General features: G+C 46.0%; 1 protein-coding gene and 1 non-coding gene across 2 annotated transcripts in view; one reads left to right on the forward strand and one right to left on the reverse strand.

Moving 5' to 3' along the window:
• The first annotated feature begins 248 nt into the window (after positions 1-248).
• Positions 249-321, forward strand: TRNAK-CUU. The gene has a single exon. It is a non-coding gene; the product is annotated as a tRNA-Lys (tRNA).
• Positions 322-13,068: 12,747 nt separating this feature from the next.
• The window catches only part of SMARCA5 (SWI/SNF related, matrix associated, actin dependent regulator of chromatin, subfamily a, member 5), a 234,468-nt gene continuing 224,924 nt past the window's right edge, over positions 13,069-22,612 (reverse strand). The window contains exons 21-22 of the mRNA XM_030192240.1: positions 19,775-19,885; positions 13,069-13,351 (exon numbers count right to left, since the gene is read on the reverse strand). Coding sequence (XP_030048100.1) covers positions 13,286-13,351; positions 19,775-19,885 — 177 coding nt within the window. The 3' untranslated portion in view covers positions 13,069-13,285. The remainder of the gene's footprint in view (positions 13,352-19,774; positions 19,886-22,612) is intronic.

Raw genomic sequence — 22,612 nt, forward strand, 5'->3', positions numbered from 1 at the left:
TAAAAATTATGGATCAATGACGAATACATGCCCACCATAAAAAAGTGCCTGGCTCATACATATAGCCAGAATGGTGGTGACATGGTTATCTGAAGGATCCAATATCTTGTACCCTTTGAGAATTGTATAAGGAAAATAATAAGGAATGTTTGGAGCTGGGTAGTGAGAAAGATTTGTCTATGAGAAACCTCCTCCATTTAATATACTACTGATACCGTTTAAAATGATTATTAAGTTGCATTGGCTAAGCCTGGCTAGCTCAGTCGGTAGAGCATGAGACTCTTAATCTCAGGGCCGTGGGTTCGAGCCCTACACTAGGTGGCTACAGACCTTTTAGAGTGGAGGAGTAGCCTAGTGGTTAGTGCAGCGAACTTTGATCCTGGGAAGCTGGGTTCGATTCCCACTGCAGCTCCATGTGACCTTGGGCAAGTACTTAACCCTCTATTGCCCCAGGTACCAAAAGAAACTTACATTGTGAGCCCTCTAGGGACAGAGAAAGTACCTTCATATAATGTGTACAGTGCTGTGTATGTCTAGTAGCGCTATAGAAATGATTAGTAGTAGGCTTCCAGTACTGTTAGAGCCATCTTTACATTACGTACTTTGGTATTCCTCATTTTTTTATGGTCATCTGATGTTGTTACCAACTAAAAGGTATCTTGAATTTCATTTTCCGAACTCCTAGAACGTAGTGTATAGGCCGATGTCAGTATCTTTTGCCTATCAAGCAGTGACATAGTGGAATTTGTTACCTGTGGATTTACAACAGATTTCTCAGCATAAACTATTTCACAGATTGATGAAAGGTTCTTATTCCAGAAATTTGTGATGTGTAAAACATGAGGTAGGTCTAATTGTGTGAAAGGTACTGTACAACCTAGTCCTCTTTTATAAACTGCACTGATCTCTATGCGGGGCATATGTTGGATATAAACAACTTAATGTTAAAAAAAAAAGGCTGTTACATTTCAGTTTGTTTTCAAATAAAACAAAACAGTGGTAACAAAATGCTTTGTTTCTTTGTTACTATTTATTAATGGCTGAAGTCTATGGAGAAACAAAAGCACTGCAAGATGATTACTTTTTTAACCCAGAAAGCCTGGACTTGAGATGGGGATAAGAGCAGGACAAATCCCTTGCAAGCAGGCTTCCAACCAACTAATCCCAGTTTATTTCAAAATACTGTAACATTTACTATTTTGCAGTCATTTGTGTGAAAGATTTTGGATAGGGTAGAAGACATTTTTACTGATGGAGAAAAGTTTAAAACAAAAGAAAAATTGAGAGAAAGGGAACTCATCACTGTGTTTGGTGTTGCTTAGTCTGAACTGAGTACTAACACTAGAAGCAGGACAGGATTAACACTAGATTGGGCCCTAGGCAAACATATTTGTCCCCCCCCCCCCCCCCCACAACATCTTACTAGGAATCCCCATTCCCCACCATCATTTCACTTCTGCATAGCCTAGCTGTGGGTATGCTAGCAGTAATAATTTGCAAATGAATGTGGGGATTTTGCAAGCATATGCTTTGAATGGAGCGGTTTAATGGGTAGAGATGGAACACTCAGTTCCAGGAGGGAAATTCTGAGCCAGTCCTGAATTTCTGCAACCCTATCCTGGTAGATTATGAGGCATATTTTCAAAGCACCTAGCCTTCCAAAGTTCCATAGAAACCTATGGAACTTTGGAAGGCTAAGTGCTTTGAAAATATGCCTCTATGGGATCCAAAGTGCTGATTTCAGTTGGGGGAATCAGAGACTTGAAATAGAACACAGACTTGGGATATAAGTTCAACAACAGGACTGCCCCAAAAGTCTCCATCCTGGAGCTGGGTAACTTGGCAGCAGTGGGCTAAGAACCAGGGAAGCTGGCCAAATAATTTTCACTCTCTCTTGCCTCTGATAAAATCCAGAGATTCCAACGATGGATTGCCCAAAAGAGTGAGATTTAAGGGAAATGTGTCCAAGACATAAATTTACGGAGAAGAGATGGCTGAGGGGAGATTTGATAGAGGTCTATAAAATAATGAGTGAAATGGAAGGGATGGACGTCACTTGTTTACTCTTTCCAAAAATACTAGGACTAGGGGACACATAATTAAGCTATTAAGTAGTAAATTCAAAACAAATCAGAGAAAATATTTCTTCAATGTATAAACTCTGGAATTCATTGCCAGAGAATGGGGTAAAAGCAGTTAGCTTAGTAGAGTTAAAAAAAAGGTTTGGATAACTTCCAAAAAGAAAAGACCATACGCCATTAAGATGGACTTGGGGAAAATCCACTGCTTATTTCTAGGATAAGCAGCATATAATCTTTACTGTTTGGGACCTTGCCAGGTAATTGTAACCTGGATTGGCCACCATTGGAAAACAGAATACTGGGCTTGATGGACCTTCCGTCTGTCCCAGTATGGGAACACTTATGTACTCACAAATTTTTATATGTGAAAAATAGGTTCACAAATGGAAAAAGCAAAATAAATTATTTTAGCGTTTTTTTTTCTTGCTTCTGAAAGAATATAGGCACAATGGAAGCAGTATTAGGACAGTGTTCAAAGGAATTTGCCCAAGTAATTTAATAGTTAACTGGGTAAATTCCCTGGGCTTAAAAAATTCTCTTCACTGAACTTCATTCCAGCCCAGATTTTCAAAGAGAAGATTTATATGAGACCGTCGAAACAGATACAAGTACATGTACATTCTAGCTCTCTTTTCTAGTGCTATCATGCTGCTCAGTCAGGCAGTGTCCTCTCCCCCACTTCCCCGGTCAGCCCACCATCATGTACAATTCTGGCATTTGTTACCAATTCTTTTCCTCAGCTGACAGCACACCCTTCACACTTTCCCCCATTCTTCAGTCCTACTTCTTTGCAAAAATCTCTCCCCCCTCCAAGAACACTCCTGGTTCTCTAAAAAGACCCTGTGCAGAGTTTAGCATCCACCAAGGAGAATATAAGAACATATGAAAAGCCATACTTGATCAGACCAATGATCCATCTAGCCCAGTATCCTGCTTCCAACAGTGGCCAATCCAGGTCACAATTACTTGGCAGAAACCCAATTAGAAGCAACATTCCATGCTACTCTCATGTCCATCTCAACAACAGACTATTGACTTTTACTCCAGGTACTTGTGTAAACCTTTTTTTAAACTCAGATACGCTAACCACTGTTACCATATCCTCTGTCAGCGAGTTCCAGTGCTTAACTATTCTTTGAGAGAAAAAACAGTTCCCCCTATTTGTTTTAAAAGTATTTCCATGTAATTTCATTTAGTCCCCTGGTCTTTGTACTTTTTGAAAGAATGAAAAATTGATTCACTTCTTCCTGTTCTACATCACTCAGGATTTTAAAGACCTCAATCATATCCCCTCAGCCTTCTCTTTTCCAAGCTGAAGACCCTAATCTCTTCAGCCTTTCCTCATATAGGAGGAGTTCCATCCCCTTTTATCATTCTGGTCGCTCTTCTTTGAACCTTTTCTAACCTGTTTTTTATTTTTTTTTTAAAAACTTTTGGGGGTCCCCATAAGTTGGTCTCGAGGCTCATGCAGAGTCAAGGCATTTTCTTAAAGCTGCCCCTTACAAAAATACAGCCTCCTGCAGCTCCAAAACCAAGCCTGCTCTGGATCGCCCGCAGACCATGGGCTCATGCCTTAGGAACCCCCAGAGGTTAACCCCCCTCAGGTTACATATGAGAAGCTTTCAAATAAAAAAAAACACCCCCTACCAGAGCCGGTGGTGGGAGGCAGGGATAGTGCTGGGCAGACTTATACGGTCTGTGCCAGAGCCGGTGGTTGGGAGGCGGGGATAGTGCTGGGCAGACTTATACGGTCTGTGCCAGAGCTGGTGGTGGGAGGCAGGGCTGGTGGTTGGGAGGCGGGGATAGTGCTGGGCAGACTTATATGGTCTGTGCCAGAGTCGGTGGTTGGGAGGCGGGGATAGTGCTGGGCAGACTTATACGGTCTGTGCCCTGAAGAGCACAGGTACAAATCAAAGTAGGGTATACACAAAAAGTAGCACATATGAGTTATCTTGTTGGGCAGACTGGATTGACCGTGCAGGCCTTTTTCTGCTGTCATCTACTATGTTACTATGTTACATAGGCAATCATAAATTCAGAAGTTTGCTATTGTTTTCAACAGTCCAAACGCTTGGGGTCACACAATTGAAGCGTAGCCAGGTTGAAGTATTGGGGGGCAACGGAGAGCAGACTACTGACAACGCTGCCGCCTATTTTCCACACAACAGATCACGTGAAAAATAGGTACAGTCGGAAGTCCACTGGGGGGGGGGGGGGGGGGGGGGGACAGTCTCTCCCCTGACGACCCACCTAGCTAGGCTTCTGCACACAAAATTATGGCAAGTTCCATCCCCTGATGGGCTAGATAGACTTATGCCATCTCCTGTCGTAAAACCTCCTTGGCTTCCCCCCATAAACCTTGCAGCTCAGCCCCTCCTTTCTGTAACTAGAAGCCTCCCCATTGGCTGGATTCTACCATAGCTTCTGCAATGGAAGGGGGGAATATTGGAGAGCTGCAGTGGGCTAAACTATGAAACATATTCACACATACAGCCATCCTTCTGGCTTTGAGACAATTTACAAATTTTTAGAATCCTGAATATTTCTGATCTGACGAAGAAGGGCAACCTTCGAAAGCTAATCAAGAAATGTATTATGTCCAATAAAAAAAAGGTATCACCTTACTTTCTTTTCCATGTTTCATTTTGTTTGATTTCTATAGAATCCTGAAAAAATCCACAATCCTGGCCTCCTGAATCCTGAGCACATCTTTCAAGGCCCCCTAATCTTTTAGGCCTAAGGCACATGCTTAGTTTGCCTATGCCTTAATTCACTCTGGCTAGAAGCTGTGAACTCTCTAAATGTGCAGCTTTGTTATTTCACTCTGGAAGAGGAGGGACATTTGAATGTCCTTCTCCCCCCCCCCTCCCCCTCAATTGCAGCACCAAAGAACAGGGGAGGCTGGCACAAGGACAGAGGGAAAGGCAGCTTGTCACCACCTGAGCACTCAAGAGAAGGGCTGAAGAGTCCCACCATTGGGCCATCCCAGCAAGAGGGGGAGAGCCTGGAGGAAAGACATAGCAGTAGTGAACAGCTGTAAGAAGGAGCCACTGTTGTGGAGAGAGGTTGTCAGGAAAAAGCATGAAATATAACATAACAGCAAGGGACGGCAACAGTGAACCACATTGTGTTTAGAGTCTCAGGCACATGAAGTAGGAAGAGGGGAAGGTTCTCATCAGTCCCCATATCCATCTGCATAGGAAAAAGTAACTTCAGCAGGAGCAACACTCCTCCCAAGCAGGGGCGTAGCCACGGGTGGGCCTAGGCCCACCCAGTTTGGGCTCAGGTCCACCCAGCAGTGGAGCACCCTTAACAGCACTGGCAGCAGAGTAGCACCTTTATCAGCACAGCAGCGGAGGGAGCAGGCTGAGCTCCCACGATCCTGCATCTATCTCCCTTTGTGACTCTGTCTCAGCGGCAGCGATTCGTACGAAATTGGAGGGAGAAGGGATGGAGGCGAGGCCACAAAGACCGTTGCAACCGCAAGACTGGAGCTGCGGGATGATAGTTGCGCGGTGGTGGAAGTGAGAGTTCCTCATGCCACTGCTACGGAGATCGTTACTTTTGCATTCTGGGAAAGTTTCCTGTCAGTAGTTGCTCTGGTTGACGATCATGAGCCTGAACAGTGCAGCACATTGTGGTGTCAGAGCAGCAGGCCCAGGAGATCTGCTGTGATTGGCTCTGCAGTAAGCCGCTGTCGCCGGTGGTCTTTCTCGTTGAAACGGTATGTACATTTTTTGTACCCGACTAGTAATGAGCTGTAATGCCGTCATTCACTTTCTCGCTAACCTGTAATTGATGAAGTGGCCCTTTTATTTTAACATAGTTTTCGTTTTTCAGATATAATTATGTCTTGTCGCTAAGATAAAATACTAACTTTGATTTTGAATGTATTATGTATAAAAGTAATACATTTTGATAGCACTTGGATCAAGCAGTCTCATCCTAGTCTGACCTTTGGAAGTACCTTCTTTTAAGGATCCAAAAGGAATAATCTCCGGATATGAACACCACCGACAAAAAGAGGAAAACAACAACAAATTCAACCACCGAATAAACAGACAACTAATAAAAATAAACACATCGAACCCCCCCCATGGAACCATACCACTCAATCCAACTAGGATACATCAATGCAAGATCAGCAGTAAGCAACTCAGTAGACATACTAGACTGGATCACCACAGATAATTTAGACCTTCTATTTATCACAGAAACCTGGTTCCATAGCCCCACAGACCCCGCCATCCTAGAAACATGCCCACCAGAATACAAAATCACCCACTGGACAAGAAATGAAAAAAAAAAGAGGAGGCGGAATAGCCATTATTTACAAACCCGAATTCACCATCACAATTACGGGTGAATCTACCTCACCACAACTTGAAATTGCATCAACAAGAATTAATCATCCAAACCTAATAGGACACTTTAACACAATCCTATTCTACAGACCACCAGGAAAATGGCAAGACTCCCAAACACAACTCATGGACTTCATCTTGAACTCCTGCGTATCTGCCTCAAACATCCTTATACTAGGAGACATCAACCTACACCTAGAAGATGATACCTCACCAAGCACACGAGAATGCAAAGAATTCCTAAAACTCTCTGCAAGCACCCAACACGCAACCTACACACAAAAAAGGGCACACACTAGATATCATAACAAACAAATTCGAACTGGACTCAACTATCATACTCACTGACAAAAGATGGACACCTACATTATGGTCAGACCACCATAAAGCAAATGTCTCTCTCTGCTGGCGAAAAACACACATAAACACAATCAATAAACATGAGCGAACAACATACACAACGAGAGGAAAAATAGACCCCAACAACATTCTGGCAACAGATCTACCAGAACGAATGGTCAACAAATGCTGACACCATCCAATTCCTCCAAGAATGGGACGATTTATGTACAACAACATTAGACAAATTCGCCCCAATCCAAACCAGAACATCACACAGGAAAAAAAGCTTTCTGTCTGTAAACCAGACCCAATTTTCTGAATACCCTTCATATTTTGTAGATGTCACAAATGTGCTAGGCAAGGATTTAGCCTAACCCACTGCTGGCTTAATGATTATAAATATTATGTATCTAGATTGTATGCTCTTGGAGCAGGGACTGTCTTTTTTGTGTATGGTGTACAGCGCTGTGTATGCCTTGTAGCGCTGTAGAAATGATAAGTATTTACATTTTGCAGTAGGGCAGAGCAGAGAAAATATTGTGCCCACCCACTTTGGGTTCAGGCTCACCCAAAATTGGCTGTCTGGCTATGCCACTGCTCCCAAGAGCAGCCAACTAACAAGAGAGGAAGTGAAGAGCAAAAATGGACAGATAAAGCAAATGAGTGACAAAAATGTGGAGGAAGATACTGAAGAGAAAACATGTGCCTGCAGGTCAAAGAGCCCAAAATGAAGAGAAGCCACCGCCAGTGGTGCTGGATGGAACAAAGTAGCAGAGAAAAAAAGAAGTGCCGTGCGCCCAGGCGGAATCTGAGATACTGTCTGTGAGCTGGCAGTATCGGGATGTGAGTGTATGCGTCCTTTAAATCCAGGGAACATAGCCAATCGTTTTTCTGAATCATTGGCAGAAGGGTGCCCAAGGAAAGCATCCTGAACTTTTCTTTGACCAGGAATTTGTTCAGGCCTCTCAGGTCTAGGATGGGACGCATCCCCCCTGTTTTCTTTTCCACAAGGAAGTACCTGGAATAGAATCCCTGCCCTTCCTGCCCGGGTGGTACGGGCTCGACCGCATTGGCGCTGAGAAGGGCGGAGAGTTCCTCTGCAAGTACCAGCTTGTGATGGGAGCTGAAAGACTGAGCTCCCGGAGGACAATTTGGAGGCAGGGAGGTCAAATTCAGGGCGTATCCGCACCGCACTATTTGGAGAACCCACTGGTCGGAGGTTATGAGAGGCCACCTTTGGTGAAAGAATTTTAACCTCCCTCCGACCGGCAGGTCGTCCGGTACGGACACTTGTAGGGCGGCTATGTTCCCGTGGATCCAGTCAAAAGCCCGTCCCCGGCTTTTGCTGTGGAGGCGCAGGGGGCTGCTTAGGCGCACGCTGTTGACGGGAACGAGCGCACTGGGGCTGTCCCTGTGCCTGACGAGGCCTTCGGGCCGGCTGGTTGTACCTACGCTTCGCAAAAGAATAGGGTGCAGCCTGCCGAGCCCGGGAAAAAACGCCCGCCCGCGGGGGCGGGTGCTGAAGGCGCCCGGTGGGAGAGCTTGTCGAGAGCGGTTTCCCGCTGATGCAGTTGGTCAACCATCTGCTCGACCTTCTCGCCAAAAATATTATCCCCCCGGCAAGGGACGTCAGCCAGTCTCTGCTGGGTGCCGTTGTCCAGGTCAGAGGCACGCAGCCATGAGAGCCTGCGCATCACTATACCTTGGGCCGCAGCACGAGATGCCACGTCACAGGTGTCAAAAATCCCCCTGGACAGGAACTTTCTGCACGCCTTCAGCTGCCTGACCACCTCCTGATATGGCCTGGACTGCTCGGGCGGGAGCTTATCGACCAGGTCCGCCAGCTGTTGCACATTGGTCCGCATGTGGATGCTCATATAGAGCAGGTAAGATTGGATGCGGGTCACGAGCATGGAGGATTGGTAGGCCTTCCTCCCAAATGAGTCCAGAGTGCGAGACTCCCGCCCCGGGGGCGCCGAGGCGGTATCCCTCGAACTCCGTGCCCTCTTGAGAGCAGAATCCACGACCGCTGAGTCATGGGGCAACTGGGGCCGCATGAGCTCTGGGTCAGAGTGGATCCTGTACTGGGACTCTGCTTTCTTGGGAATGGTGGGGTTAGTTAGTGGTCGCACCCAGTTCCGAAGCAGCGTCTCCTTCAGGACATTGTGCAGCGGTACCGTGGAGGACTCTCTAGGTGGTGATGGATAGTCGAGGACCTCGAGCATCTCGGCCCTCGGCTCTTCCACAGAGACCACGGGAAAGGGAATGCTTATAGACATATCCCGCACAAAGGAGGCAAAGGAGAGACTCTCAGGAGGTGAGAGCTTCCTCTCCGGTGACGGCGTGGGGTCCGAGGGAAGGCCCGTAGACTCCTCTGAGGAGAAATATCTCGGGTCTTCCTCTTCCCCCCACGAGTCCTCATCCTCGGTATCGGACATTAGCTCATGTAGCTGAGTCCGGTACCGGGCCCGGCTCGACGTCGAGGCACCGAGGTCTCGGTGTCGTCGAGCGGTGGACTCCCGCGCCGGCGGGGACGGAGCTCCCTCCATCGACGTCGACGGGGACTCCACCTGCGTGGCGGTCGAGACCGGCACCGCAAGCGGCGGCGGTGTCGACAGCCCCGGCGCCGGGCTAGAGCTCGCCGGCGCCACAGTCATCGGCGCCGGGGGCGCAAGCACCCCCGACGCCGGCACAGCCTGGCGCATCAGCCCTTCCAGGATCCCCGGAAGGATGGCTCTGAGGCACTCGTCCAGGCCCGCTGCCGGGAAAGGCGGTGGGGCCGGTAAGGGTGTCGGTGCCAGAAGCTGCTGGGGGCCAGGAGACGGCACCGAGGTGCCGGAACCCCGACGCGTCGGTACCTCCACCACCGACGGAGATCTCTCCTCTCTGCGATGACGCTTCGGCGTCGACTCCCCTTCAGGGTGCACCGAGGGCTCCCGGTGACGGCGCTTCTTATCTTTTTTCCGGTGCACGTCACCGGCGCCGGAGGGCATGGAGGAGGAGGAGGTCGATCCCCCTCGGTCTCGAGGTACCGGGTCCGACAGGGTTCGGTCCCGTGGCTCACGAGCTGAGGGAGTGACCGGGGCCGACAGCCCACGCGGCCTCTCAACCCCACTCTCACGGGCGGACCGGCGGGCCGACGGGACCTGTTCTCCTGGGGTCGCTGCCATCGGTGCCGATGTCTCGGGCATCGATACCGGTACTGAAGATCCGGCCTTCGCTACCGATGCCGTCGAGGTCGACGTCGAGGGGCCGGCGCAAGTTCCAAAAAGACGGTCCCGCAGAACCTGCCTCGCAACCTGAGTCCGTTTCCGGAGACCGAGAGACAGCGCGCACGACTTGAGATTGTGCTCCGGCCCGAGGCACTGGAGGCACCAAGCGTGGGTGTCGGTCTGCGAGATCGGCCGGCCGCAGCGACCACACTTTTTAAATCCACTCGGGACCTTCGAGGACATCGACGGAAAATCGCGTCGGCGAAGTCAAAGTCGGCAATGGTGGCTAAAATCACACCACGAAAAAACTAGCCGACCGAGCGGCCACTAGGCCGCAACGAGGCGTCCCCGCTGGAAGCGAGGGAAAAGGGGAGCGCGTGCTCCACACGCGCGAAAATCTTTTTTTTTTTTTTTTTTAACAATACGAAGAAAGAAAGAAAGAGGAACCGAACGGGTCAAAGCAACGATCCGCGTAAACGCGGTCGAAAAATCCGGCGGCTGAACGGAGAGAGAGGCAATTGCACAACTCTCTCCAGTCGCGGAAAAAAAGTAACTGGCGGGAGCGGTCGCGCACGGGCGGGAAGACGGCCGCGCATGCGCGGTGGGCGTGTCCTGCGTGCCGACCGTCCCGCGAAGCTTCTTCCGGTTGGTGGGGGCTGCCGCGGACGTCAACCCAGTCGTGAGAACAAGCAGCCTGCTTTTCCTCGGAGAAAAAAAGAAGACCCTCATTATTCCCTTTCTCACAGAACCAGGGGAACAGAGACAGAGAAGGAAAAAGAGCTGAAAGCTGTGCATTCAGTTTGGAAAGGGGAAGCCTGAGCTCTCATGAAAAAGAACAACCCACTACAGAAGTGAACACAGAATCCAGGGGCAAAATCCAGCTCCTACTGAGGGCCTGATGCACAAAGCTTGCCAGTAAATATGGCTGCTATGGGAGAATGTATCAAGTCACAAACAGCAACTGATGCACAAAGGGGATGGCTTGAAAATGAGACGCAAGGAAATCCCTTCGTGCATCGGTTGGTGTTTGCGACTCAAAACTGTCAAATGCAACTGACATTATTAGAACATCATGGAGATTTTTTATTGTTACGTGGGTTGGGGGGGGCTCTTGACTCAGTTTGAGAGCCCCCTATGCAACTGAAAAAAACTCTATGGTGGTCTACTGATCCCCCCTTCCAAACAATTCCATAAAATCTTTGGTAGTCCAGTGTACCCCTCAACCCCTGGGCCCCCCAAAAATGCCTGCCAGTACAGTGGATCCCCTCCTGACCCCCCAGTGGCAGCTGACCATCCCCTAGGCTGGATCACCTGGTGGCCATGTGGTATTCCCCTCCACCCCCCAGTTCCTTCTATCTTTGTAGGAGGCAGGAGGACCACCACCTCCCTCAGGCCTGACCACTTCCAAAATGGCAGCACCCAGCCCCTGCCTGGTGTATCCTGGGATGCCCTGGGAGGAGCCTAAACACCACATAAGGCCCTTACATGGTCCCAGGATACACCAGACAGGGGCTGGGTGCCACCATTTTGGAAGTGGCTGGGCCCGATTCAGTCCTCCTGCATCCTACAAAGGTAGGAGAAAAGCACTAGGGGTGGAGGGGGATATCACTAGACCACCAAAGGATCCAGCCCAGCCTGGGGCCTGCTGAGTCAGGCTTGGGGGGGGGGGGGGATTTAATTTTTCAGGGAGAGGTTTTTTAAGGTTGGGGGGGGGGGGGGGGGGTCAGGGTACAATACTGGGGTCTGCTGAATCACCAGTGAAAGTTCTGGGGGTGGCAGGGGGGTTGGGGGTCCATGCATGTTGAGCAGCTATCTTATGGGGAACAGTCTGCTTGCACTATACAGGGGAAGCTTGAGCTGTTGGTCAGAGTATAGAGGCCACTTTAACAGGAATGCCTGGTGCATAAGAAGCACAAACTACAGGGGAAATGGAGTGCTCAAATCTTTCCCCAATCCTGCATCTTGAAGGGATGGCCCTGCTGAAGAACAGTGCGGTGGCCCTTCAAAGATGGCAGCTGCTGGCATGCAGTTAGAGTGAGGCATCGCAGGGCCTGTCAAAATGCCTGCCTGCGTCTCTTCTGATAACCTCGAATAGGTAGCCACATTCAACTCAGAGGGAGGGGGGCTAGAAGAGGCCAAACCGCAGGCAGTACAGAGCCTGGACACTGCTTGCTAGTTCCCACACCAGGAGCAGCCACTCACTAAGTCTGCCAGGGCAACAAAAGAAAAAGCATTACACTCACAGCTTCCAGACAATCATTGTTGGCAGAAGCACAGCAGCTGAAGAAATGGAGCAGAAAACACACATACCACTCACAGCACTGCATCTTTCCTTTGCTCTGTCAATGCTCCTTTCCTATTTAGCTTTCTTTCTTCTTCTTCTTTTCTTTTTTTCAAAGAGGCAAGAGATCCAGGAGCTGGATTTTCTTTTTAGCACCAGTAGCCAGAAGGGCAGGGGAGAACCTGGCACCACTGGGTATACCTCAGACAGACTAACACAGGCCAGACCCGCATCTCAACTGAACCTGAGGGACAGGCCAAAAGCAAGCACCAAACAGAGAACTGCAAAGGATATGTCCATCTACCTGCTGAGATATAGAATACAGAAGTGAGGCTGCTGCACAGTATCCCTTAAGGCTGAGCTCTGTCATTCTTGCTATCTCCAACTGATCTCTGCATACCACAAGTCTCTGGATTGATCTATGGGATGAAATGGACATCACTGGGAAAAGGCCGTTTTCTTTACTTCCATCAGCTAGAAGGCAGGGAATATAACCGCTAGTTAGGATGATGCCGCATGGATGCTAAGGAAATTGCTGTTTAAGGGAATGAGGACTTTTGGCTGAGATAACCCATCTCAAAATATCATGTAACACTGCTAATGTGTGCTGCTACAGTACTTACAAAAAATAGATTTTGGATGCAATAAAGGTCCAAGCATTTAAATAAAGTGAGCAAAGATTGACCACACCAGAGTTACTCTTCAGAAACAATGAGGTTGAAATATTCTAAAAACATTCTAGCAGAGGTGTGAAATTAATCAAAGGCATATTAATAAATGAAGCCTATTTTATTATTTCAAGTGTTAATGGTAAAAAAAAGATCAGCACAGCTGTTTCATTTAAAAAAGAGGGAAGTACTATGCTTTTACATTTTCTAGTTCAGTAAACAGATGAACAATGTCTTTTAATGACATAATAGTTGATCATTATATAGTACATCTTATGAAGACCCGTAAAATAAAGAACTACTTTTTAAATTTAGTGATTACAAAACAAATGCCTTTTCACAGCTTTAATTTTTTTCGCCTTCCTCTGCCATCAGGGTTTCCATCAACCTTGCGCTTCTGTGCCTGTAAAAGATATAAAAACATTTACAACACATTTAAACATTTTTTAAAAATGCTATATATATATATAAACATGTTGCATATAATTCTGCATTCACAACGAACAGTATCATATGTGAAAGTGAGAAAGGATATCAAGCTCTGAAAGATTTCTTTCTAGGACATGGAAATTCAGGATACCTCATTGTGTGTCAGATATAAGCAGCCTTTCTCTCAGATACAAAATGGAGAAAAAGCCTCTAGTCAGAGATGCCAAGTTACCCTGTTCCAGGCTGGTGAATGTTTGGCTAGTTCTGGTTTTGAACTTATGTTCCAAAGCTCTTAAAACTGTGAGGTTTTGTAGAGCCTGATCCTGCCCACTGAAATTAGGAAATGAGGGCGGGACCAGAGTTGAGACAAAGAGAGAAGGGCTGAGCCTGCACGCCTTTTATCGCTGCTGATGGCCGCCATAACCCCGACCTGGTAAATGAAGATGACTTCTAAAATTCGGAGGGAGGGGGCCTGGAACTGGAAGGGAAGGAGGGAGGGACGACTACCCTGAAACTCAGAGAGAGAGAGGGAGGGACGACGAACCTGAAACTCGGAGAGAGGGAGGGAGGGGGGACCCTGAAACTCGGAGAGAGGGAGGGAGGGAGGGGGACCCTGAAACTCGGAGAGAGGGAGGGAGGGGGGACCCTGAAACTCGGGGAGAGAGAGAGGGAGGGAGAGAGGAAGGGACGACGACCCTGGAACTCGGAGGGGGGGGGGGGGGGCGATGGACGACCCTGGAACTCGGAGGGGGGGACGGACGACCCTGGAACTCGGAGGGAGGGAGGGAGGGGACGGACGGACCCTGGAACTCGGAGGGGGGGGGGGGACGACTCTGGAACTCGGAGGGAGGGGGGGGCCATGGCATACACTCTCATTCTCACACACACATTTTCTCTCTCACAGACAGACTCGCACCCAGTCTCACTCACACACTCGCACATTCACTCTCTCTCTCTCACACAGTCACACTCACACACACTCTCAATCAATCACACTCCGAGGAAAACCTTGCTAGCGCTCGTTTCATTTGTGTCAGATATAGGCCTGTTTTACTAGTAGTTCAACAAACAAATTAGAAAACACAGCAAGCAGATCACTAGGATGAGATGGTCAGAAATCCAGGAGTGTCCCAAAAGCTCCAGACTGGAACTGGTCAATTTGGCATCTCTGTTTAGCATATCTGACCCTAAATGCAGTTTTCAGAAACCTTCTATACTGATATATACCAATTTACTGAGATCATTCCAGTGTACTAGTAAATCTGAGGGTCAAAAGCATATGTAGTTTGAACCAGGTAAGAATAAGGCAACTACAGAACATCTTTTAGTCAGGCAGGGATATAATGTGTACAGTTTACATTTCAAGGGAAAAAAAACTACCTCCAAAAAATAATCTTTGGAGGTACTTTTCAAGAGGCAATTCTCCAAAAGAGAAGTATGTTTCTTTTCCTTTTCAAAACTAAGGCGAAGCCTGCATGCAAAATACTCATGGACTTTGAACTCAGTTTTGAAAACTGCTTTTTCCACATCATCTGCTTCCAATTCTTATACAATCATTAAATGGTATCACAACATAGGGAACATCCAAAGCTACAGAATGAAAGGGAAAGTTAACCGAGATAGAGGTACACATAGATTATTCTTAGCTGTGAAGAAACGAAGGGAATTAGATATCAACTGGGGTTTACAGTAGTTTTAACAGGAATTTATTGTCAAAATGGTAACTTGGTCATAAATGATATCCACAGGAAAACAGGAGACAACCTCTATGGAGAATCAAGGAGCAACACAACGTGGAGGGTGACACACGACTCTCAAGATGGGAGTGACAGATAAAAAAATTTAAGGCACCAGAGCAAGAGCCGACATGGGTCTGTGTTTCGGCGGTCTGGCTGCCTGCTTCAGGGGTCACAAACACCACTTCTGAAGCTTCTGAATTGTTTATGGTACCTGATAAAATATATGTAAAGTGTTCACCAAAACACCAGTGGAACTGCCAGTGGAGGGCAGTATCATCAACCAGCAGCTTAGATCAAAAAATTGTCTGTGTTTTTTTTTTTTTTTAATCTAAGCTGCTGGTGTTTTAGTGAACACTTTACATACATTTTATCAGGTACCATATACAGTTCAGAGGCTTCAGAAGTGTTGTTTGTGACCCCCTGAAGCAGGCAGCCAGACCGCTGAAACGCAGACCCGTGTCGGCTCTTGCTCTGGTGCCTTAATAAAGTTTTTAATCTTTCATTTCCATCTTGAGAGTCGTGTGTCATCCTCAACTTGGTCATAAACCATAAGTACTTAGAAACTGCTCATAGACGAATATGTCCAATGTTTGTACTACAGAAAGAGGCGTATTACGTGCAGATGATAAGATCAATACAAGTCCTGCATGTTATATTTGTGTTCTGTACTAGCAGTTTTACTAGAAGTAAATAATTCCTAGAATCCTGTTTGCTTTTTTGGCTGCTGCCGCACACTGAGAAGAAGATTTCAGCGTATTATCTACGACGACACCCAGAGCTTTTTCTTGAGCGCTGACCCCCCAAGGTGGACCCTAGCATCAGGTAACTATGATTCAGATTATTCTTTCCAATGTGCATTTGTACACATTAAATTTCATCTGCCATTTGGATGCCTAGTCTTCCAATTTCCTAAGGTCTTTCTGCAATATTTCACAGTCCGCACATGTTTTGACAACCTTGAATAGTTTTGTATCATCTGCAAATTTGATAACGCCACTCATCATCCCAATTTCCATATCATTTATAAGTATGTTAAATAGTACCGGTCCCAGTACAGATCCCTGCAGCACTCCACTGTTCACTCTCCTCCACTGAGAGAAATGACCATTTAATCCTACTCTCTGTTTTCTGTCCAATAACCAATTCCTAATCCACACCAGAACCTTGCCTCCTATCCCAAGACTCTATAATTTTCTCAGGCGTCTCTCATGAGGAACTTTATCAAAAGCTTTCTGAAAATCTAGATGCACTACATCAACCGATTCACCTTTATCCACATGTTTATTCACTCCTTAAAACAAATGAAGCAAATTGGTGGAGCAAGACTTCCCTCGGCTGAACCCATGATGACTTTGTCCCATTAAACCATGTTTGTCTACGTGTTTTGTAATTTTACTCTTCATAATAATTTCCACTATTTTGCCTGACACCGATGTCAGACTTACCAGTCTATAATTTCCCAGATCACCCCTACAACTCTTAAAATATTGGTGTCACATTGGTCACCCTCCAATCTTCAGGTACTACGAATGATTTTAACGACAGGTTACATATTACTAACAGAGAATCAGCAACTTCATGCTTGCGTTCTTTGAATACCCTTAGATGTATGCCATCCGGTCCAGGTGATTTACTACTCTTTTTAATTTGTCAATTTGGCTCAGTACATCTTCCAGGTTCACAGAGATTTCTTTCAGTTTCCCTGTATCATCACCCTTGAAAACCACTTCCGGTACAGGCAGATCTCTTACAACTTCTTCCGTAAAGATAGAAGAAAAGAATTTATTCAGTTTCTCCGCTATGGCCTTGTCCTCCCTGAGCGCCCCTTTTGCTCTTTCGTGATCTAATGGTCCCACGGATTCTCTCACAGGCTTTCTGCTTCTGATGTACCTGAAAAAGTTATCACTGTGAGTTTTAGACTCTGCCACATTTCTCTTCATATTTTCTTTTAGCCTTATTTATTAATGCTTTGCATCTGACTTGCCAGGACTTATGTTGCTTCTTATTTTCTTCATTTGGGTCCTTTTTCCATTCTTTGAAGGACAATCTTTTGGCTGTAGTGGCCTTTTTTACTTCACCTTTTAATCATGCTGGCTGATGTTTTCTCTTCTTTCCACCTTTGCAAATACATGGAATGCATCTAGACTGTGCTACCAAGATGGTATTTTTGAATAACATCCATGCCTGATTTAGTGTCCTGACCTTTGCAGCTGATCCTTTTAATTTCTTAACCATGTTCCTCATTTTATTATAGTCGCCCTTTCGAAAATTAAATGGAGCTACAGTGGATTTCCTTTGCTGGTTCATCCCACATAGCTCAACTTGATCATGTTATAATCATTGTTTTTTAGGGGACCCAACACCGCCACCTCTCGCACTATGCCCTGCACGCCACCAAGGACCAGATCCAAAATGGCTCCCCCTCTTGTCGGTTCCTGGACCAGCTGCTACAAGAAGCAGTCGTTTATTATATCTAGAAATGTTATCTCCCTGGCACTCCCTGATGTAACATTTATCCAGTCAATATTGGGGTAATTGAAATCACCCATTATTATAGCATAGCCAAATTTGCCAGCTTTCCTAATCTCTGTAAACATTTCTTCATCTGTCTATTTGTTCTGTCCTGGCGGACTGTAGTACAGCCCTACAAGAATATGCCTTCCCTTCACACATGTAATTTCTATCCATAATGATTCCAAGCTACTATCTGTGTCATGTGGAATGTTTTTATTTGACTCAATTCCCTCTTTAACATATAGCGCAAACCCCCCTCCCTCATGACTCACTGAACAAACCTACTGAACAGCTGACTCGATCTGTTATAGAATCATCTTAGTCATACAGAATGTGTATAGAGAATGACATTCACTATGGATTATGCAGAACCCATTATAGTATGATCATCAAAGTTCTAATTTTGCCTCAGTCTCTTTAACGCTGATCTATCAACAAAATGTGTGTGGTTGATTTGCAAATAAATTGTGAATCAAAGCTGTTGATAGATCAGTGTTAAAGAGACTTGAGGCAGAATTAGAACTTTGATGATCATACTATAATGGGTTCTGCACAATCCATAGTGAATGTCATTCTCCAAACACATTCTGTATGACTAAGATGATTCTATAACAGATCGAGTCAGCTGTTCAATAGTTTGTTCAGTGAGTCATGAGACTCTAAAGTTTTCCAGCCATCTGATTCTCAAATTTGGTAATAAAATTAATCGTGCAATTTTTATGGTTACAAATAATAGAATCCCTCCTTTTCCTCCTTCTCTGATGTCACTGATGAGGAAACTGCACATCTTCTTTCCTCGTCCAAATGTACCACCTGCCCCTCTGATCCCATTCCCACTCACCTACTTAACACTATCTCCCCCACTGTCATCCCTTTTATCCGTCATATCCTCAATCTTTCGCTTTCCACTGTGATTGTTCCTGATGCCTTCAAACATGCCGTAGTCACACCGCTCCTTAAAAAACCTTCACTGGACCCTACCTGCCCCTCTAGCTATCGGCCCATCTCCCTCCTCCCTTTCCTCTCCAAGATACTTGAACGTGCTGTTCACCGCCGCTGCCTCGACTTCCTTTCATCTCGAGCTATTCTTGACCCGCTCCAATCTGGCTTTCGCTCTCTTCACTCGACTGAAACGGCACTTGCTAAAGTCTCCAATGACCTGTTACTGGCCAAATCTACCCCTAGCTGTCTGTTCGTCTGTCCAATTTAGATTGTAAGCTCTGTTGAGCAGGGACTGTCTCTTCATGCTCATTTGTACAACGCTGCGTAAATCTAGCAGCGCTATAGAAATGTTTAGTAGTAGTAGTAGTAATATATTTTTATATCTGCAAGGACCTTAGGATACTATGACTTTGGCAATTCGTCACTTTTAGATCTTTTACATATACAGACACTAGTGCGCATGCCGTTGCATTTGGCGGGCTTTTCTGCACCGACAGCACTCTGGGCCAGATGCACTAAACTTAACGAGCCATTAACGAGCAAGTAGTAAACCCTAGCATGCACTAAAGACTTCTCCGAGCCATTTTACGATGACGGTAGCAGCTAACGAAAACGGAATACAGATGAGCAAATCGTGTAGAAACCCTACTGTAATGAGATGCACTAACCTTTTCCGATTGCCTTAACGCTGGAAAATCTAACGATCTAATGATCAGCAACCAGCGCGCCAAAATTTGGGTTGCTGGCTGCGGCAAACCCTACACCAGCTCCGAGCTGGCATTAGGGTTTGCAGAACATTGGGGAGGAATGGTGAGCCCTGTCCAGCATGCAGTTGTGTAGTTGTAGTTATGTGTAATGCTTTAAGATGGAATAATTATTCTTGGATGTCACTTATGCTATATACTTACGAATGACAACCGGTCCTGAGTAAGATTACGACACATACATATATGAATACACGACCTTCACTTTATGCTAGACCCCTGAGACAGGCGCTTGTGCGCCGAAACACGGCCCGTGTCGGGTCATCATTCAATAAAGGAGGACATTGATTATCCCAATTCCTGGAAGCCCAGTGTTGCTTTTTTCTGTTTCAGAAGTTCTTGAAGACATATCTTTGGTGCAAAAGGACATGGTAATGAAGCACTTTCATAAATTTCTCCTCTGAATACTTTTATAGACACAATTGCTCTGACACTTACCGAGGTAGGTTTTGGTCCTCGTTTCTTCTTCTCTGCCTTTTCTTTTTCTTCCAGTTCCAAGTTTTCTCTTTCAATCAAAGTAATTAAAGTGTTGCATCTTCTCTGCAGTTCCTGAATGGAATTTAAAAATGTGTTAGAGACTGCATCCCACCATCTAAAGTAAGGTTTGTCAAACCTATTCTGGGAACATCACAGCCAGTAAGGTTTCCAGGATATCCACAATGAATATGCATGAAATAAATTTATATACACTGGAGAACCAGCATATGCAGACTTCTCTTGCATATTTATTTTGGATATTCTGGTATGTGTGTGTATAGGGGTTAGGGCTGTGGCCCCTCAATATACAGGATGTGGGTTTGATTACTACTACTATTTAGCATTTCTATAGCGCTACAAGGCATACGCACTGTGGGTCTTTCTGGTCACTGTTTTACTCAGCATAAAATCTGTTTTACTATTTTGGAATCTTCCAGGTACATGTAATCTAGATTAGCCACTTCTGGAAACAGGATAATAGGCTTGATGGACCTTCAGTCTGTCCCAGTATGGCAACACTTATGCTATGTTCTTATCCTATGTCCCTTTTCCCATCTGTATGCCTTTTGAGTTCCTTAAGACTTGGTGTGTATAATAAATGCTAAAGTAAACAAAGGTTGCTTACTTCTAACAGATACTTTCCAAGAACAACAGAATACAAGCCATTACTCATGGCTGCCCAGTATAGTGCCAATAACTAGCTTATAGTTTGGAGAGCTTCTAGCAAACTCAATTATGCATGTGCAAGAGTTCCTCATTGCTATCACACAGGGCCACCTCAGTTCTATTCCAAGCTAAAAGAAATTCACCAATGGGAGGTAAATGAGTATTGTGGGAAATTATAGTCTGTTTCTTGGGAGCATCTGTTACAAACAACTTTGTTTTCTGCGAGGATAAGCAGGATATCACTTCCATATTTATAGGGATCCCTAGCTACAGCTACCTTTAGCAAAAAGGAAAAAGTGACAAAGGTAACCTGAAAAATAAACATAAAGGGTTCTAGGGGAGAGCTGGATTCTATACCTCAAAGAGATCCCACAGGACAGGCTAACCTAAGCATGTTGTCTGGAGACCCTCTATAAACAGCAATCAGAAGCAAATACGTGGGCCAATGCTCACATTGCAGCTTTGCAGATTTCTATACAGGCCAAACTAAGGTGAAATAGATACAGTCTGCTAGCCAAATGATATGCCTCACCACCACAGTCCCAAGCCTTGATAGACTGTTAGTCCACCCCAAACAAAAGGCTTTTACAATCTCAAAATAGGCAGAATGCAGTCACCATCATGGGAATGTGGTTTGGAGAAAAATGTTGACAGGATGATTAAGGTAGAAATTCAATCATACCTTAGGCAGGAACTATTGTGTGTGCACAGCCAACCTATTGCTTAAAAACAAAATTATGTAAGATGGGTCACTAAGGCCTGGAGCTCTACGATTCTATGTACTGATGTGAACACTATGAAAAATAAGACTTTACAGATCAGGTATTTCAGCTCACAGGTGTCCACTGGCTCAAACAGCTTTTATCAGCATATTCAGTACCACACTGAGAGTCCAAGACATAGCAGAAAGCTTAATAGGAGGCTTCAAAAGAAGGTAGTCTTGTGTAAACTGAATTAAAGGCTGTGAAGAACTGGGTTTACTCTAAATCTCCAACTGTGCTAAGGTGAACTCTGACAGTTTTTTTTTTTTTTTTTTAAATGAGCCCTGGCAGATGTGTGAGATATAAAATAAGGATCTAGGGTCTTCCACTCACATGAGACAACAAATCTCCTCCACAAAAAACTATAAGACCTTCCAGTGGAGTCTCTCAATATTTATTTTATTTTTGTTACATTTGTACCCCGCGCTTTCCCACTCATGGCAGGCTCAATGCAGCTTACATGGGGCAATGGAGGGTTAAGTGACTTGCCCAGAGTCACAAGGAGCTGCCTGTGCCTGAAGTGGGAATCAAACTCAGTTTCTCAGGACCAAAGTCCACCACCCTAACCACTAGGCCACTCCTCCACTCCAATATTCACAAAGATCAGAGACTTTTTAGAAGATTCAAAGAACTAATAGGTGAACTTTATAAAAATCCAAGCTGTAAGGACTAGGGATCTGTTGGTGCAAGATAGTCCCTTGATTCAATGACCAGGGCTGGAAAGTCCTCACCTGAGGAGTGGGAACCAGATCTGCCTTGGCAAATAAGGGACTATTAAAATTCCTCAGTGCTTTCCAAGTTTTAGAACCATCTTTGATTCTAGAAGTATTGGAGAATAAAAGTTCAGAAGAATTCCCCCCTCAATCCAGGAGGAAGGCAAGGCATCTGAGGCCTCTCTTTGCCACGAGTCTGGATAAGACTTGATAAAACAGGGTATGATACATACCTGTAGCAGGTGTTCTCCGAGGACAGCAGGCTGATTGTTCTCACGACTGGGTGACGTCCGCGGCAGCCCCCACCAACCGGAAAGAAGCTTCGCGGGACGGTCGGCACGCAGGGCACGCCCACCGCGCATGCGCGGCCGTCTTCCCGCCCGTGCGCGACCGCTCCCGCCAGTTGAATGACTAGCAAAAGATGAAACACACAACTCCAAAGGGGAGGAGGGAGGGTAGGTGAGAACAATCAGCCTGCTGTCCTCGGAGAACACCTGCTACAGGTATGTATCATACCCTTTCTCCGAGGACAAGCAGGCTGCTTGTTCTCACGACTGGGGTATCCCTAGCTCTCAGGCTCACTCAAAACAAGAACCCAGGTCAATGGAACCTCGCAACGGCGAGGAAACAACAGAAATTGACCTACGAAGAACAACTAA

The sequence above is a fragment of the Microcaecilia unicolor genome, chromosome 2, assembly GCF_901765095.1.
Source record: "Microcaecilia unicolor chromosome 2, aMicUni1.1, whole genome shotgun sequence".
NCBI classification, from domain to species: domain Eukaryota; kingdom Metazoa; phylum Chordata; class Amphibia; order Gymnophiona; family Siphonopidae; genus Microcaecilia; species Microcaecilia unicolor.